Genomic DNA, 18,401 nt, shown 5'->3' on the forward strand with positions numbered 1-18,401 from the left:
GTAGAAGATGATAAGCTGGACCATTAATCGACTTTATCAATTTTATCTCATATTGCTAATTAAAAGTTTAAATAACGATTGGCTTCAAAGAGCGTGTTCTTTTTCCTTTTCCTTGAAAAAGCAGATAAAACGTACAATGGTATATTACTAAAAAAAAAAGAACAACGGTACGTATCGTGTGTATATCGTCGATTATTGCCAAGAGCTTATCAATGAGTGTGTACCACTATTATGTGGTGCCTATTGCATTGTGGCCAGCAACGTATCTCGTACAATATTATTTGTAAACATTTACTACGCTAATATATATTCTTCTTTCGATTCCTATTCTGTGCTCATTTCAAATAAAAATAGTCAGACAAATATATTTAAAAAATGGATAAGGAATCAAATTATTATATCATTACTTATTACCAACGTTCTAGGAAATAACAAACAATTATAATTAAGATGTACGACGTATTACGAAAATATCCTCTAAGATTCATAGATCTACCGGGACTTCCAACATGAAATCGCACATATATACACGGTGTGTATATTAATATTTATGATATATAATCAGCGAACGGTTTTAATTAAGCAGTGTATTCTAAAATTTGTGATGGTGATCACAACTCGAAAAACTTAAGAAATAACTACGCCAGAAATACAACACAGCCTGCATTCCTGTGTGACAGAGCGGTGGAGGACAGACGCAGACAGGAGGTAAAGATCGATAGAGGTTCGTCGACTCGACAACTGACTAGAGTCTATATACTGCTCGACGTTACTTATGCTTACAGTCATAAAAATTATAATTACGTTACACGCTACAATAATTGTTTGTTCAACTGTAATTATCTGTTCAATTATAAAATTGCATATCCTATTTATTTCCACTTAAACGAAATATATAAAAAATAATGTTGCCTCGAACGAAAGAAGACAAAAAATGGCGGGAAAGAACTGATTTGAAGGAAATATGTTAGGTTGGTAGCCATGAAATATTGTTCATCCGAAATTTTAATTTAACGAGCCAATAACCGTCGATTAAATTTTGTCCTACCCTTGATTATCAATAAAATTGAAAAACAAAACGTTCGCTCAATCGTATGAAAATTACTTTGAACAAATGTCTTAAAGGAGATACAGTGTATGGATAAAGATTTATTTCAATGTACAACATTTCGTATGCACCAATTTAATATTTACTTTGATTTTTAGAACTCAACATGTTTATCGGTATAACAAAAACAATGTTTTTTCTGCTTTTTTACTTTACGATAAATATATATGTATTTTACTCACCAAGCTTTCTATCAAGATGATATCAGGAACCGATCTTCTTACACTTGACTTAATCCGAGTAATGGCGTTGCTGGCATTGGCTATCACAGAGTTTCCGCGTGAACGAGAAATTACTTTGAATTGTCATTGTTGCAATTGGCGCATAAAGATACAGTTGCAGGCACAGCACGAAATAAAACAAAAAATCACTTTTGACGAAAGTTCGATAAAAAAAAGAATTCAGTCACTTCACATATTCACACGGAGTCTGGTTCATGCAGTCAAGTGATTCGTCACAGGTACAAACGATTGTCAAAAATTTGTGTCCGTACAAAAAAGCTTTCACATTCTGCGATATCCCATTACCAAGCGAGCCTGAATGTTGTTTTAATGAAAATTATCATTCACCACAACCGTTACTTCCAATTCCGACGCGTTTTGTTCTTCATTTCGTACGTACGAAGACTGTGTGGCCATCGTTCACTGCAGTCTAGCGACACCTGATACCAAACAATATCGATATATCGATATTTTTTCCAAACTGCACTACAACACCATCTTTTGATTGATCGATTCAAAATGATTATGTTTCATTTTTTCGATACATCGATTTAATTCGAGTGATTGAATTTTGTTTCATTTGCAAATTAATCGATTACGAGAAGTGGCAAGGGCGTTCTTCGTAGTTCCCCGAAATATCTACTTGAATGAGTGATCGTTTTTCAGTTTAAGTTTGTTTTGTTGATTTTGTAGCGTGTCATTGATGGTCGCACGGTTAGTCACATACGTAAGGTCACCTGACAACGCTATTGAAAACATAACGCACGGTAAATTACTGCTTCGAGAGACGGCGTGTGTTTATTGTTATTATTTATCGAACATAGTTTAGATTATCGGGCGCGATTAGAAATACGCAGCGACCATCACCAAGCTTGTTTCTTACGTTCTATAAACTTTTGTTCGAATGTAATTTGAAAACGTTGGACAACACAAATGATTCGATGTTTCAATCGGGATACTTTACAACGCTTAATTAAACAAACCATGATATCTAATACTCGAATCCACTGTCGCTGGACATATCTCCGTTGAATTTCGCTTCTGGACGGTTGAATTTAAAATGCGTGACGTGAATCATGGCAAGGTCTCGATAGTCGTATGCAATGGTGTATCTCGAAATGCTTTGGTTTTCCTTGTCACAAGCACACAAATGAATTACTCGAACAACGTACTTAGTTCGGCTTTCGCTACTTCAAATCATACTTGAGCCAACGTCTGGTCGTTTACTTGGCTAATTACATTGACAATACGGATAAAATGTAACAGTGTATCCTTCTAACCGCAAAAACAGCGAATAAGAGGATGATCCGACCGTTATGTACGATCTATTCAAGTTTGTCTAGTTGTATCGAGAATTTTCCTGGAACTATGCGTTGTCACAATGGGAGATGGGATGTTGACGAAATAGTTGGTTGATCACTAAATCACGGCGCGAAAGGCAAGCGAGTTGCACGAACGCATGAAACGAGTGGACGGAGCCGCTGCTGGCCGACTGCCGACGGTCGAACACGCTCGGATCCCAACGATCAGCTGATCGGCACGCGCGCTACTATGGTAACCAACGTCAGCGGGCTCCGGTAGGGTTGCACGCGCACACACGACTTTTGGAGGGCGCCCCGTACGCCAGTCGCGCGGGCCTGATAATATAGTAAATACGTGCGTCGTTGAAGTTGGTGCGTGCGTGCGTGCGCACACACGTGGTGTTAAAACGTGTACGTACGCGATGTCCGTCGATGACAAAACACGAAACGACCACGATGAAAATCGACGACCAGAGACAAAGATCAAAGGGGAAAATCTACCTTTCGCCTTCTCCGTTTCTTTATTTCCTTTTATGTTGTCTCTCGCTCGTTCGTTTGTTTTTTTTTTTTTTTTTTCTTATTCCGCGATCGAAGCGCGGCACACAAAGTCACAAACGAACTTGAAGACTCCGACTGTGTGCAATCGCAATAGATGGTTTAGTTTAGAGTACTGTGTGACTCGTCACAAGAGATCGACAACGGTGACCGACGGTATCTCTGACAGAAAGGAAAATCACGAGGTAATCGTGGCGCGAGCGGCAACGTACGCCATCCGCTCGTGTCGGCAGTCGGGCGTGCACTGCCTTCCTGAGTCGCCGGTTGGTTCTCGATCCTCGACTCTGTTCGCTTGAACCGCTTGCCTGCTCGTGCGGCCTCCATCCCCGTATCGCACTACACTCTGACGCTCGATGTACGATGGTGGCGCACAACTTACCCGCTTCTTTTCCTCATCTGCCCTTCGATCCATTCCTGTTACGTATTATGTATTTATATAGTATTTCTTCAGTCTTGGTTATACCAAGTTTTTATAATACTTTTAATATCATGATTAATATCGAATACAAGCATATTACAGCATAATAACAAATTTATTATTCATATTAATTATATTAATTATCATATTAATTATTATATAAATTTTGATACATAGCCATAAAAGATACACGAAAAATATGTGCAAAATCTTCCTCCCAGCTCTCTATATTTTATTCCTATTGATTCATTTTAATTTATAGTTAGAACAAGTCTATAAGAATTGTAAAACCTAAGCTAATATTTTAAAATAAAAAATCGTATTGAAATAAGAAAAATATAATAACTACTAGTACATCCAGTATTTAAATAGGAAAAAGAACAATTTCAGTAGTACTTCGTACTACAATAAATCAATCAATTTGTATACAATGTGCCCAGCATGTAGACAAGACTGTAGTCGCACCTATTAACAACGCGGCTATAAATTGAGAAGGGACTCCTACGCATACATTTCATTTTCATGATTAGAAACTTTTTAGTTTAATACACTCGGTTAAAAATTCTTAGTGAACAAAATTTTAATTTTTAATTTATTTATGAAAATATATTTCTATATGATATTTCAAATTTTTATTTTTTAATATAACTATTTCACTTTTTTTTCATATTATTTCACAATATAAGAATTTCAATAACACTTCTGATACCTTCTATTTTTTTTTACTTGTGACATTAATACATTAAAAGTATCCCTATATAACAAGTTAATAATTTGAAATAAAGACTTCACATATTACAAAATGCTTAAATATTATATAAATTATAATTATTATAGAAAATTTTTTATGTTTTGCTTATATATAAATAGTATAAAAATAATATAAATAAAATTTGTAAATAACTTGAAACTTCTCTAGCTTTCTATTTCAACCAAATATAGAAATGTCAGAACCGACAGAATTAGTCAATTATAAATAAAACAATCTTAATATTTCTTACAGAATATGAAGGCAAATATTTCCTTACTTAATAAATTGGATATTGTTATAAAGTTAAGAGAATATATACAGTTTATTTTAATAAAGATAATATAGCTTTGTGGCGACATCTATTATCATTATAATGAAATAAGTTCGATAGTGAACAACTGTTTGTAACATGAATATACACTTTAATAGGAAAAAATTGTTTTAAATCTAATGTAGATAAAAGAACTACAGTATTACTATCAATAATTATTAATGTGATAAAGGACAGAAAGACCAAAGAAAACTTATGAATGATATCGCAACCCATAAAAGTAATAGTGATATTGTTAACATGATTGTATAATGCGCTACACGTAACCTACAATATAAAAATATTTCATGTTATAATGTATAATAACAGTAACTTTAATTTCAATAAACATTGAAAAGAAACGTACTTTCTATATTTGACTATTGCTGCTTCTAGTGTGTCCATAGGATCTTTTAATAAATACATACGAACACCTCTTATATGATAATAGAAATATTCCCTCCAGTCCAAGTATTCTGTATTAAGGCAGAAAATTTGTCGATCAGTAGAATTCATCTTGTTCCAAAGTTTTATAACATTGTCATTTTTAAACTTCCATTCATTTACTGCGAAGTAATGTATCACAGTGCTAAATTTATGTATCTTTTTGTATGCATCTAATAATCTAAAAATATATTAATGAAATATTACTATTAATTTATGTAATTATCAATGTATGTTATCTATAGATAATTTATAATTGGTATATAGGATACATACATAGGTGTCCGACCAGTGAGATAAGCCAGTGTATCAACGATAATTGCTGGTATTATGTGAAATAAGAAAGCATAGACATTGTGAAGAAATAAATATCTATTAAGTGTCAGTGTATAAATCCAAATAATTTTTGTACTAGGTACTCTTAATCCATAAATTTCATTAAGCTTCATAAATTCACCCCAAGAAATTGGTTTTTGACAAGAAGATACCGAATTATAAACAGGTATTTTTTCCTCATCGGGTAAATTAGAAGATTGGTCTGACTTTATTGCAACTTTTCTATGAAACAAAATAATTATTACCAGTATTGAAATTTATATCTCTTTTTATCTAAATATAATTCTTTATTATTTCATTCTATCAATTCTTTTTTCTTTTTGTTTATGAATGAAATGGTATTGCTCAATTTTCATACTATTTAATAGTAAAATTAATAAAAAATGACAAAATATTACCTATTGGCAACATCCCAAGCAGAAGAAATAATGTTGGAAATAACATAATCGGCTGGTATGATATCTGCTATATTTTCTTCTTTACAATGCAATGTATGTAACAAACCTATACCGCTACCCATAACTACACCTGTGGGTCCATACATATTATTTATCCATGCAGAAATTGGTTCCTTGTCAGTTGCTATAACGATACTGGGGCGTACAATACAAACTGGAAGATCATCACCATACTTTAATACCATATTTTCTCCTAGTGCCTTAGTAAATACATATGTATTTGGCCATTTATCAAGTAACCTATTATACAGAATATTTGCAGTTCATTATAATCATTCTTATTCAGAAAATTAGAATTTAAAGTTTTGAAGCAATATTTACATAGGGGTCATTTGTTCAAGTCTCCCATCATCCAACGTATCCAACAATGTTAAAACTTTATCTGCATCTATAATATCTGTATAGTGTACTTCATCAATATTCTTACGTACACAATTGGAAAATGCAGTTGATACATGCACAAAAGCCTACAGATAGAATTATTTGTAATTATTAATAATTATTTATGTCCTTAATAGAGTTAGTCTAAGATATTTCGTATAGAAATTACAATAAGAAATGTTAGATATACCTTAAAATTTGGTAATTTTTTTGCAAATGACAATAAGAATTTTGTGCTTCTGACATTGATGTTCACTGCAACCCGAATTTTTTCGTCAAATCGCACAACTGCAGCTGCATGAAAAATAATATTCACATTCATTAAAGTCTTCTTATCTTCTGGCGACAGTCCATAATCTTCTTTCGCTGCATCGCCTTCTAATATTACTATTTTTTGCAGAAAATTCGGTTGCTGGCATCTTAATTTGTCGTATATCTAATAAAAATATTATACAATTTATTATTACAATTTATTTAATAAGATACTTTATTGAAGCGCTTATTCTACTTACAACTTCTTCGAAACATTCTTTATATCGTTCCAAAGCAGTTTTCCCCTTTTTCGGTCTCACTATCATATATAATCTTAAAATATCTGGACAGCTTCTACAAATATTACTCCGAATGGAATACAATGACTTATTATGCAAAATGATATGACATAATTACATTAGGTCAATGTATTATCAAACAATGTATAATACATAAGGTATTAATCATAATAAAAATACCAAAAACGTCAATTATACCTATTATTAGGATATATAGAATATCATGAATATTAAGTATCCATATATAATAAAATTGAAATTTAATTGGAGAGTCTGTGTAATTTTTCACGAAGTAATGTAGTTACTGTAATTACACACAAATTTATCTCAGCTGTACGTAGAAAAGAATTATTTCATAAGCACCGGAAATACCTTTGAACCGATTATTTAACAAACGAATTAAGATATATTAGCAATCAATAATGACATGCCATGTTCAGAAATTACAATTACGAAAAATATCAAAACGTAAATTAACGAAATTTCCAAGGCAAAGCAATATTATTTTTTATATAATCGTATCATGAATCATATTATAATACGTGCTGATGAAATTTTAATTGCAGAAATAAGAGATTATTGGTATGTTTTAGGCACAAAAGTCCGTCGTAAGATTAAATAATAGCTGTTAATTTATTGTAAAAAATTATTTAAATATAGTATCGTGTCAGTAAAGTACCTGAGCAACTTCTCGATGAGTAGTTTTCCTAGAAAACCCGTACCTCCTGTTACCAAAACATTAGTATGAGAAAAAAATTCAGCTATTTCGCTTTTTTCATTTGACACCGTTGGTTCATCAAAGTTCACTAAGTCGTCTATATATAAATTACTTCCGCTTGAAGACATTTTTATAGTCTACCTGTTAAATTTCGGACAATATACGTAATTTAGTATAACAGTTGTTCAGCAAAATTTTATAGGATAAAAAATGATAAAGCAAGGCAGTAAGATGAAATGTATCTAGAAAATAAACGTGATTTTTGAACAGCTCAGTTAAACATTATTTGCACTTTATCATGCCTTCTTCCTGAAATCTACATAGTTCATTTCTTCAGTTTTTATATGAATAATTCATAGTATAATCTTCATAGTATGAAATATGGAAGCAAATTTAGAACAAAATGTAACTACAAGAAACTCATTGATTTAAAAAAAAAAATTGTTAAAGGAAAGAAAAGAAAGTAACAGTATTCCTTACCGAATGAAGTAGCGCTTAAGTAATACCTCTGATGTGAATTCGACGACGTTTCAGTTTCGACTGTAAAGTATTCCGCCTGTGCCCCAATAGCTTTAAACGGATATATATTTCTTCAGATGTGCACCTATTCAGCACATATGAAAGTCGAAACTTGTGTATGCAAATTAAAAACAGGCCATTTAGCTTTAGTATTCTACTGAATTACGATAGTTAGAAAGAAGTACTGAGAAAGCAGTACATCATATCGATGTTGGGAAAACAATTTCATGTGTTTTGAAACATTTTCTAAAACATACCTACATTGAATTGGAAACGAATGTACATACTGCGATATAATCGACTAAAAAAATCTTTCCAGTAATTTAATATATGTTCGATAATTTAATATATATTCGCTACGAATTTCAAGTAACTGTAGATTGAGCATTATATTTATACATAGTATTACATAGCCATTGGAGATTTTGCATAACTTCTTTTACTTTGTAATAAGCCATTTTATTTTACAATAATGTAAATGTTTATAGAATTTATGTAATTTTACGTGAAATTTAACATTACGCTATATTACACAATAAGAGTTGAATAATAATTTTTATATGTGTAATCTTTTATTTATTCTAAAAACGATTCCCATTGACTTTTCGAGTGTAAATAATCTTTAAAAGAAGATTAATCCTTATCATCATGAAGAATAATCTATTATGTAGAACAATGTACAAAATATGTACCTGATGAAGTATAACAGAATAAGTGCGCTTGAATTTGCTTGAAACAATGAGTTCTATCTTATTTTTAATTTAATTCTTTTAGTCAGGTAAATTTCGTTTATCTTTTCATAATTTTAATAGAAAATTATTGTGATTTAACAAAATTACATAATCGTCACAATTATATAAATATAAATTCATTTCAATTGTAAGTACATGAGCATTGTTTTAGAAATACCGGATGCACCTTTGAACTGTTCAATGATCTAACTTAACATAAATTTATAGCCGAATAACGTCATTTCTAATGCATCAAAAGTTTTACGCTTTTCACTTCGACTTTTAATGAACTATTCACGATATAATCCGAGAATAACGAAAATTCGAAGAATAGATTTTTCATTAACGAACAGAAAACAAATAACAACAAGTTTCCTTTTCATTTTACTTGATAATATTAGGAATTAAATCTTTAAATATAATATAAATGATATTTATTTCGTTTATTTATTTGTATTTGTACTAATACATGTTTCATAAAGAGGATGCAATATATACAATAAAATACATTATCGAGTGCCACATATTGTCAACAAATAAATATATAAGACGAACTATACAGGATGTCTCTGAAATTATAGTACAAGCGTTTGGGTAATGATTCTACATGCAAAAATCGGTAGTAAAAGAAGAGTAACGACTTCTCATTTAAGGCTTCATTTTTACTCGAAAACATGAGTTTGAAAACGCATCATGTACCCATGTATTAATTGCAAATTTCGAATTATGAAGCTTCTGTTTCTACTCGTGTCTGCGTTGTTAAACATGGACAATATCACGATTTGTTTTTTGATCAGTTAAATGATTCTTAAAAAGTACTAATCATATCCTTACTTATAAAAACCTGTAAATTGAATACAGAAAAATGAAAAGTAATAATTATTATCGCGGAGAAAACACAATGACAATAACAGGAAATTAATCATGGCAGCGTATATATTCAATAATAGTCACGAGCAGGAAGTTTCATAATTCGAAATTTTCACTTAATGCACGTAATGTACTTAGATAAGTTTTCAAACTTATTTTCCTCGGAAACGAAATCTTTTTATTCAATTTATTTTTACATGTAAAATCACCACCTGGCCGCCTGTACCATGATTTCGCAGACTCCTTGTATATAAATTACAGAGAATATATGATATGCAGTATACGTGAAAGCACTGCTTGCAAATTAATTATACAAAATGATTGTGTAACAAGATGGCAACCAATCAAGCAGCGTTAATTATTATCTTATTCGTCTAATATTCTGTTGTTCGTTGTCCTCGATACTTAATAAAAGTTTTCTCTTATGATTTTAATATTTTCATGATTTCTATCTAAAACAGTGACAATCAAAAAATACTTTAAAATATTTGTGGCAATATATGTTATAAATCATGATATATTTTGCATTCCTATATAAAGAATAAATAAAAACAAGTAAATCTTGTATATAATTAAATTTTCTCCTATTATTTTTGCAGTGACTATACCTTTGAACGTACAGCATTATTCACAATTTATACATATTTAATCATTCATTTACTTAGTTCTCGATTATTATTTTAATAAATATACAATTTGGAAAGTATTATATATGTTCAATTTCGATATTTTGTGTTCTGATTTCAAACGAATTTATAAGATGTATATATTAAACAACTAATATAAATAATATATATATATAATTTTAGAAAAAAATATATTTAGTCATCTAGTAGAGCACTCAATGGATCTTCGCCAATCTTTTCAGCTGTCTTTTTTAGATCCCTGGTCACCGCTTTTTTAACGATCGAACGCGTTTCTGCTGAGTTTACCTGCGATTCGCTTGTGAATTTCTTACCAAAAATATTATCGTCGTCGTCGTCATCGTCAGAAGGAAACAGCGACTTCGACGTGACAGTGGTTTTCTTTGAAGCTGATGTCTTGGCGAAAATATCATCTTCTCCGCTCGATTGATCGGCAAAAATATCCGTAATATGCGAGGTCCTTACAGTCTCGGTAATGTTGGTTAACATATCATTCTTACTCGATTGCTCTTGAATACTTCCAGAATCTGATTTCTGTGTTTGGTCGAATGGCTCGGAGAATAACTTTGTGTCGTTATCATCATTACCGAATAAGCTTATTTTCTTCGCAGTTTGCTCCATAGAATGTCTCTTTTCGGGTACGTTTTCTATCGTTGACTTTTTTACAACGGGACCAAATAAACTATCATCTTCGTCTTCTTCACCGAATAAACTAATCTTGGTATCCTTTAAAGGCTTTTTTACGGCTTTAGTTAAAGTCGTCGAAAACAAATCACTTTCCGCATCATCGGTAAACAAGTCCAAAATTGGTTTCTTCGTAGTTTTTTCTTCGATGAATTTCTTATTACCGCTAGAAAACAAACTATCGTCTTCGGAAAATAACAAATTCTTTCCTTTTTCTGGAGACGGTGTTTTCGTAACAAAGGCAAATAACTGACTGGGATCTTTCAACGGATCGTGACTATCATCTCGTAACGGATCGATCATTTTTTTCGATTCGTCTTCGAATTTCGTGTCCTCTGATTTGGATTCCTTTTTAATAGCGCATGAAATTGTAGCGTTTACATTGGAAGTGGTACTAGATTCGGGTAATGTGCTACTCTTTTCTTCCTGTTGCTCGGTTTTTCCCGTTTCTGTCTTTATATCGTCGATTTGTTTAATATGCGTGTCTTTCAATACTTTAAAGGTAACGGGTGGCTTTTCAGAAACGACTTTCTTGACTGGCGAGAGAATAGGCGCCCTACCAAACAGTGTATCTTCTTTCTGCGGATCCTCTGGTAAATCAGGTGGTACATCAAATAAATCTTCTTCGTCCGTAGACGGTGACAGTAAGGTATTTTTGTTAGCACTCATTGAACTTTCCTTGCTTATGCTCCCTAATTCAGATTTATCATCCGCAGTCAAGAATATATTAGTATCGGGGGTTCTATAAAGATTATCGTTGGTAGACGAAACCAAGTGGTCAGAAATCGCGGCGGTAGTATGGACAGCACTGGTGTTCGCAGTTGTAAAGGTCTCTTTATTGAAAATACTTGACGATTGATTAACCTGATTCTCATCTTGTGAATTATTCTCAACGAAGTCTACGGTATCAAAATCGATTCCGCTTTGTCTGATAGCGGATTTTCGTGCTTGCCTACTTTGTGGTCGGCGTCTCGCTTGTATCCTAACCCGAGTCTAAAAAATGATAAAAAGAGCAGAAATAAATAAACAATATGATCAACGGAATTATTTTCCTTATTTTCCTTTTTCAATATTTTTTAGTAATTACCTTCGAAGCAGTAGTAGACAACGTCTCTAGCTGGGCTGGTTCATCGAAACTAATGGCATTTTCTGCATTATTTTCATCCGAAATCGTTGATTGCTGTGATTGCTTCTGCGTAATGCTATCTTCTACAAAACAACATTTTATGTCAAACATATTATGTTAAAAAATTATAGACGAAGATGCAAACCATAAGTGTAGAATGTTAAAGTTGTATCTTCATTACCTGATACACTTAACGGCGAATTAGGACCTTGTGTGCTAAAACATCCACCGTCGTCGCTATCTCTATCCGCTGCACTATCTTCTTCATCTGCCTTTTCTTTGCTTTTTCGCCATACTGGTGGTGTATCCATAGGTGAAATCAACTTCAAATCGCCCATTCTTCCCATCAAATTTTTTATCTTCCCAGAAACCACGCGTTTCGCTGCCTGATTGTTCTTTTCAGGCGAAGATAACGTGGCAGGTGTATGTATGTCTAAAGATTTTGGAGGACTCTTCTTTAATTCATTTTCATTATTTTGCATAGGTTCGCGTTCGTCAGAGCTACTAACACGATGCATATCTTTGTCATTATCTTGTTCTATGTCCGTGGACGCAGTAACAGAAACGTTTGATTCTTCAGATTTCGCAAAGATGTCAGAACTATTTGATATTTCAATATTCTTAATAGAACGTTCCTTAGCATCCTCTGTCGTCTCCAAATTTAAATGTGCATCCTCTTTTGTTTTTTCCGTTGATACATTTTTGGTACTGAACAAATCATCATAGTCATCATCCTCAAAGATTAATCCATGCGATCCAATGGTAGTAGAAAACAATCCGTTACCCGAAAGGATATCGCTACTCTTACTTTTGTTCTTTTCAGTGGATACCTTCTGATCCGTGATATCTATTCCGAATGTAGCCGTTTCTGGTGGCTGTTTGTTATCTTTCTGCTTTTTATCAATTGGTTTCTGGCCGGAAAACAAATCATTCTCATCGTCGTCGTTGAAAATATCAGGCTCATTTTTAGTTTCGCTTTTGACAGGCTTCGTAGCGAATAAATCGCCATCTTCGATATCGTCGTCGTCAAACAACCTAATTTCCTTCGATGTGGCAACATTTTTGCTTTTCTCCAAACTATTATTTTTTGGTATCGTGTCTCGGATATTGCTTGCAAACAAATCATCATCAGGTATGTCCAAAAATTTTCTACTAGAGGTACTGCTTTCCTGTTTCGCAACCGGTTTCGGTATTATGCCAAAAATATCAACGTCTAGGGAATCCTTATTATCGAATATATCGATTTCCTCGTCAAAGAGACCTCTGCGTTGCGTGGATTTTATTTTATCAGAATACTGAGAAGTTAATAAATCGCTACTCCTTTGCGATCTAGAACCTGAGCTGGTCGTTGAAAACAACTCGTCACCAGAGTCGGAATCATCAAATAACGAAGGCATCTTTGATTTTGCCGGTTTTGAATCCGCTTTTGGTAACGGGGGTGGACCAAACAGATCTTCGTTCTCGAATACATCGTCTTGCGCTATAGACAGTACATCTTCGATCGATTCTTCCTGCGGTTGATTATTTGTTGAATTTAAAATTGAAGTAGCATTCGCTGGATTCTGTGTACGTGCAGCGAAGAGACTGTCACTGGTGATTTGTTCCCGATAGATCTCTTCCGATTTTAAACGCGTTGATGTCATTTGTGGCTGGAAGTCAACGCTGAAACAAAACGGTCATAAAAATAGAGATGAAGAATAATAATATAATATTCTATTAAAGTAAATTCAAACTTGTTCTATTTCCTTTTTTTTTTTTTTTCTTTTTCTATTTCTTATCTTGAATTGAATTGAAAGAATAGTATTTCATTCTCTGTATTAAAAGATATGCCTTATTTATGGTAGAAGCTTCCTTCTGAAGAATATGTTACAAGATTACAAAACAAAAGTAAATAGAAACATGAAAGTTAAAACACGATGCGTGTTAATAAAATGTATAGAGTTAAATATATCGTAACAAAATCAATACGGCAACGCTTGCAGATCAAAGAAAAATTAAAAAATGTGGAATGCAATGTCTAAAATAAATTTATATAAGAAATGGTAAAATTTCATGACGCTAGTACGAAACAATTTCTCATGATTCAATTATTCAATATCATGTGTACGCAAAACGTAATAAAATCATTGAATACATTTATAACTGCGATGCATTAAAATGCAAAAATAGGTATAACGATAATATAGTACAATACAATTTCCGATATAGTGTTATCAATAACTCGTGGCAAAACAAATCCATAATTGCATGTAATAAATTCTCAAGAGACATAACGCGATAATTTATAACGTGCTAAACGAATCAATTGCTATTGACAGAAACGAGATTACAGCGAGAGGAATCTTGTCTATGAGAAGTTGAGAAGCATGCGAGATTGAATTCTAAAAAATTGAATCACCATTCAACAAAATATAATAGCTTTTAAAAAGTACGAGGATCTATCCGTGGAGACGTACTATAGAGATTAGAAACATATGCACCATTCAGACAGGCATATAACAGGACTTTTGTAAGTGATTTGATTTTAAATCAATACATATATACTTAAGTACTGTTAAGTATCACATGGACAATAATATTATTCATTGTTCTACATATCATGTTCTTATACATAAAAAATAGAAATGTTATATATTTAACAGGTCACTTAAAACAATGTAATTTAATTAAACATATCCCATTAACAATATGATACGGAATTTATTTGTGCAAATTAAAAAATTACTATTAGGGATGAATAATGCCAGATGAATAATAGCCGTGAGATAATGTAGTACTTACTAGATTTCCTATAATTAGAAATAAATGTAATTAAAAACGTGTTGATCGAATATATGCCTACAAGATACTAGTTCTGGACGAGATACGGGTAAACTAAAGGAGCTCGCCTTGAGCTCGCGCATGTAGCCGATACAATCACCGCAACGCAATGAATGATGACTAATGTTTGGATCATCAATTCAATGACATTTGATGTACATGGCACGTGTATTTGTTTTTCGCGCGTATAAAAAAAAATGATATAAATTTTTATCAATATATTAACAAACATGGTCCGACAATCGTAGGGACGATAATACCTTTATTTTTAGCAAAATATATTATTGTCCATAATCTAAATCATCTGATTTGTTATTTAATCTAATTTACCTGATCACAGCAATAGTAATAAAATTGACACTTACCCTATGCTCGAACCACCTGTATTATTAATACTTGATGGATGAATTGATATTCCACTGCTATAACTACTTTCATTAGCAATGTTTGAATTTTCTACATTATTCCTTGCTGTCACAATAGAGTCTTGTTCGTTAATATTATTGTTCAGAATTACATTTCGCGAACGATCAAGTACCGATTCATTACTAGCACTAATTTCATAATTTGCTGGTGTATTACTTCCAGAAGATCCAGATGATTGAGTTCGCGATATCCTACGAGATAGCTTACTTTCAATCTCTGAAGTTAAGATATTTCCAAATATTGATACTTCCCCCCCTGGTTTCTAAAATATCACATGAAATATTAATTTTGCAGTTTTATTATAATATTAGTAAGTGAAGTATTTTGTTAACAATAGTTATTTTATGCGATCTTACCTTTTTATTTAGTTGTTGATGTTTAGACGATCCGAAGAGGTCACCAACATCTTCATCATCGCTAAATAAATTAGTATTTACGTTAGTTTCTGGGGTACTCGTGGTCATATTACTAGTTACTGATGATGCTATCTCTAAATGATTCCTTCGCGTTCCTCCTGTCTTTGCCGATTGATTATTATTGCTAGAATATTTATTTTTCGTGACTGTATTTTTCGGGGAAAAAATGTCGGAATCAGCATCACCGAAAAGATCATCGATTGCAGATTTTGGTTTCGTCGCTGTAAATACAAGTCCTCTTATTAAACATTTTGAAAAGACGCAAATATATAAATTACGAAAGCTTACAAGCTACGAGAAACTTACAAACAGTACTAATTGGAGGTGGCACATCAATACTAGCAGGTATAATATTATTCTTATACGATTTGATTTGCTTTTCCTTGGATGCATTTTCTGCAAATTGATCATTTAAAAATCCTTTACTTCTACTGATTAAAGTTTTAGATTTGTCGTTTAAAATGTTTTCATCTTCCTCTGATGTAAATAAATCATCTGAAAAATATAATAAAAATTAAATATGGATAAAAATCAAATTAAATTTAATTCATGTAAATACCTTTAAGTCGATTTATCGATGCCTCATTTTTTTCATCTACAACAGGTTTTTCAGTCTGTCGAACTGTACCTAATCGCTTGGCTAACTCTTCTGCAAAATTTGGTGTTATATTGTTCGGCAATGGTATCTAAATCAAAGTATAAAGATCTTATAACATATATGTGTAGAGTAAAGAACATCATACAAGAGTATATATATTAAAGAAAAAGGAAATAGGGACCTTTGATGCATTATCAGTAGGAGTAACTGAATCAGGTACTGAATCTATTTCATTTTGACTAAGTGTATCCATTTTGTCATTTCCTATAATATATGCCATATCATTTCTTTTACTGTAATCCGATTCATTCAAAGAAGGTAATAATCCAACAATGTTTGTTTTTGGTGCAGCATTCATACTGTAATTTTTAAATGCTTCTGTGGTATCATCTTCGCTTTCTGATTCTTCTTCTTCTTCGTCTACTTGTTCGGATTCACTGCTGCTACTGCTTTCTAGACCAATTTTATTTGAATTTTTCCATTTTTCTGAGCCAATGACATAAGGCAAAGGCCGATCTTGGTATGGATTATTTGGCCCCAATACAACACTGTAATTAAATTATTGATATTTTATTTATATATGTAAAATAAAAACAATAATAAATAAAAATAATCTAGCAATAATGTTTACCTTAGTACTACTTTATTGTCCTCTTCTTCACTATCACTATCAACAAACTCCATTTCCTTGTATTTTTCATACATTATATTTAGGCCTTGCTTAACACTTTCACTCACACTAGCTATGAAATCTGCAGTTGCAGAATCTTCATCCTTACCTTGCTATAGACAAATTTTGATATAGTAATAATTTAAAAAGTTACAGTATCTTACATCGTAAAAATCTCCAACTACCTCCACTGATGTTTCTGCTTGTTGTCCAATCTCTATATTATCCTCTTGCACACGGCTTTCAATAAATTGAGTATTGGCTAAAGCCAAAGATGTATTGGTAACATTATCTATAAATATTGCTGTTTCATTTAGTTGTGTTGTCAGTGAATCTAAGGCTTCTTGAGTTTTATTTGCCTTTGATACCACATTCTATAACAAATATTGTCGATAAATATAAATCTTGTACAAGTATAATTTTAATAGGATATACCAACTTCAATCATACATTAGAAAATTGCTGCAGATGTTTAAGGAGTCCTGCATCACCTGCTAAACTCCATTCCTTTCTCTTTTTTCGCATTTCATCTGTAGTCCATGCATGATCCCATGACTTATCCATCCCATTTGATATGTCCTAGTATATCAAATTTCTATTATATGTACTTAAAACTATTTAATATATTTTTTCTAAATACTTAACAAATTTGGCAAAAAGAAACAAATTTTCATATTATTTTCATTCTACTAATTCTGTTCCATATGAAAAAAGTAATATATTAATCTTTATTATTGTTTATATTCGTTAACCTTGAAAGTTTTAAATGTCAAAACTGGTAAATGGTTATACAACATACCATACCACTTAGCCCAATTTAATATAACAGACTGTTACTTATCTTCGTAATTACATTTACATACGTTGCATTATTTTTTATCAAACTTAGTAAAAGAAAAAAAACACCCACTTAACAGTTGGAATTATCAAGTGTCCGGCACTGTCACAATTACTATATGGGAAAACTTTCAGGAATGTGTGAAAGTTAATCTGAGGCCTATATTTTGCAAGCTGTTTTTTGCTTATACGTCATAAAATAGAGAGTACGTAAAACGCTACAGAAATACTTAATAAGATAAAGGATTAAAACAATTAAAAATTTTGTATACAAAACATCTTTTTGATATAAATTATCTGTTTGAAAATTATAATATATCTTTTTATTTATATTATTGTGAAGTTATATTCTTAATAATTTATGATTCGCTGCGTTATCGTGTTATTTAAAAATTTACAACCAGTACAGTAAAATATATTAATATGTATCATATTTCTCATAATTAAACAAGTAGAAAAGGGCCTTTCTGTCACAGCATACAACGCTGGTCCATACAATGTTGCCAAA

General features: G+C 31.9%; 3 protein-coding genes and 1 long non-coding RNA gene across 7 annotated transcripts in view; 1 reads left to right on the forward strand and 3 right to left on the reverse strand.

The window, feature by feature from the left end:
* The window catches only part of LOC139995957 (uncharacterized), a 292,424-nt gene extending 288,852 nt beyond the window's left edge, over positions 1-3,572 (reverse strand). The window contains exon 1 of the mRNA XM_072019936.1: positions 1,291-3,572. The gene's annotated coding sequence lies outside the window, so the exon portion shown is untranslated. The remainder of the gene's footprint in view (positions 1-1,290) is intronic.
* Positions 3,573-3,805: 233 nt separating this feature from the next.
* On the reverse strand, positions 3,806-8,136 carry LOC139995498 (fatty acyl-CoA reductase wat). Its single transcript, XM_072019045.1, has 9 exons — positions 8,033-8,136; positions 7,514-7,693; positions 6,796-6,889; positions 6,474-6,719; positions 6,224-6,369; positions 5,843-6,142; positions 5,385-5,666; positions 5,032-5,289; positions 3,806-4,952 (listed from the first exon to the last, which is right to left on the reverse strand). The coding sequence occupies exons 2-9, from the start codon at positions 7,678-7,680 to the stop codon at positions 4,844-4,846; spliced, it is 1,602 nt and encodes a 533-aa protein (XP_071875146.1). The 5' UTR covers positions 7,681-7,693; positions 8,033-8,136; the 3' UTR covers positions 3,806-4,843.
* A 1,090-nt stretch (positions 8,137-9,226) lies between these two features.
* Positions 9,227-17,998, reverse strand: Nclb (PWP1 homolog no child left behind). 3 transcript variants are annotated; one of them, XM_072019904.1, is made up of 12 exons: positions 17,856-17,998; positions 17,507-17,635; positions 17,242-17,430; positions 17,018-17,169; positions 16,568-16,934; positions 16,348-16,474; positions 16,095-16,283; positions 15,729-16,009; positions 15,312-15,634; positions 12,308-13,788; positions 12,088-12,209; positions 9,227-11,993 (listed from the first exon to the last, which is right to left on the reverse strand). In XM_072019904.1, the coding sequence occupies exons 1-12, from the start codon at positions 17,856-17,858 to the stop codon at positions 10,494-10,496; spliced, it is 4,863 nt and encodes a 1,620-aa protein (XP_071876005.1). In that variant the 5' UTR covers positions 17,859-17,998; the 3' UTR covers positions 9,227-10,493. The 3 variants fall into 3 exon arrangements, with proteins under 3 accessions (XP_071876005.1, XP_071876004.1, XP_071876006.1); XM_072019903.1 differs by having other exon boundaries at positions 17,809-17,868; XM_072019905.1 differs by lacking the exon at positions 17,856-17,998 and having other exon boundaries at positions 17,548-17,635.
* LOC139995967 (uncharacterized) lies at positions 13,123-17,010 on the forward strand. Of its 2 annotated transcripts, none has more exons than XR_011802098.1 (6): positions 13,123-13,258; positions 14,445-14,635; positions 15,287-15,682; positions 15,995-16,133; positions 16,393-16,602; positions 16,738-17,010. It is a non-coding gene; the product is annotated as an uncharacterized lncRNA (long non-coding RNA). The 2 variants fall into 2 exon arrangements; XR_011802097.2 differs by lacking the exon at positions 13,123-13,258 and adding an exon at positions 13,783-14,168.
* Positions 17,999-18,401: the final 403 nt, after the last annotated feature.

Source organism: Bombus fervidus, chromosome 16, assembly GCF_041682495.2.
Source record: "Bombus fervidus isolate BK054 chromosome 16, iyBomFerv1, whole genome shotgun sequence".
NCBI lineage: Eukaryota > Metazoa > Arthropoda > Insecta > Hymenoptera > Apidae > Bombus > Bombus fervidus.

Bases quoted from the DNA above. Each gene is read 5' to 3' on its own strand.
- LOC139995498 (XM_072019045.1), bottom strand. From the start codon at position 7,680: ATGTCTTCAAGCGGAAGTAATTTATATATAGACGACTTAGTGAACTTT. The intron at 6,890-7,513 runs GTACTTTACTGA...TAATATTTGTAG, and splicing joins CTCATCGAGAAGTTGCTCAG to AAGCTGTCCAGATATTTTAA. The intron at 4,953-5,031 runs GTACGTTTCTTT...TTTATATTGTAG, and splicing joins GCAATAGTCAAATATAGAAA to GTTACGTGTAGCGCATTATA.
- Nclb (XM_072019903.1), bottom strand. From the start codon at position 17,853: ATGTTGTATAACCATTTACCAGTTTTGACATTTAAAACTTTCAAG. The intron at 16,475-16,567 runs GTCCCTATTTCC...ACTTTGATTTAG, and splicing joins CTACTGATAATGCATCAAAG to ATACCATTGCCGAACAATAT. The intron at 16,010-16,094 runs GTAAGTTTCTCG...TTGTATTTACAG, and splicing joins ACCTCCAATTAGTACTGTTT to CGACGAAACCAAAATCTGCA.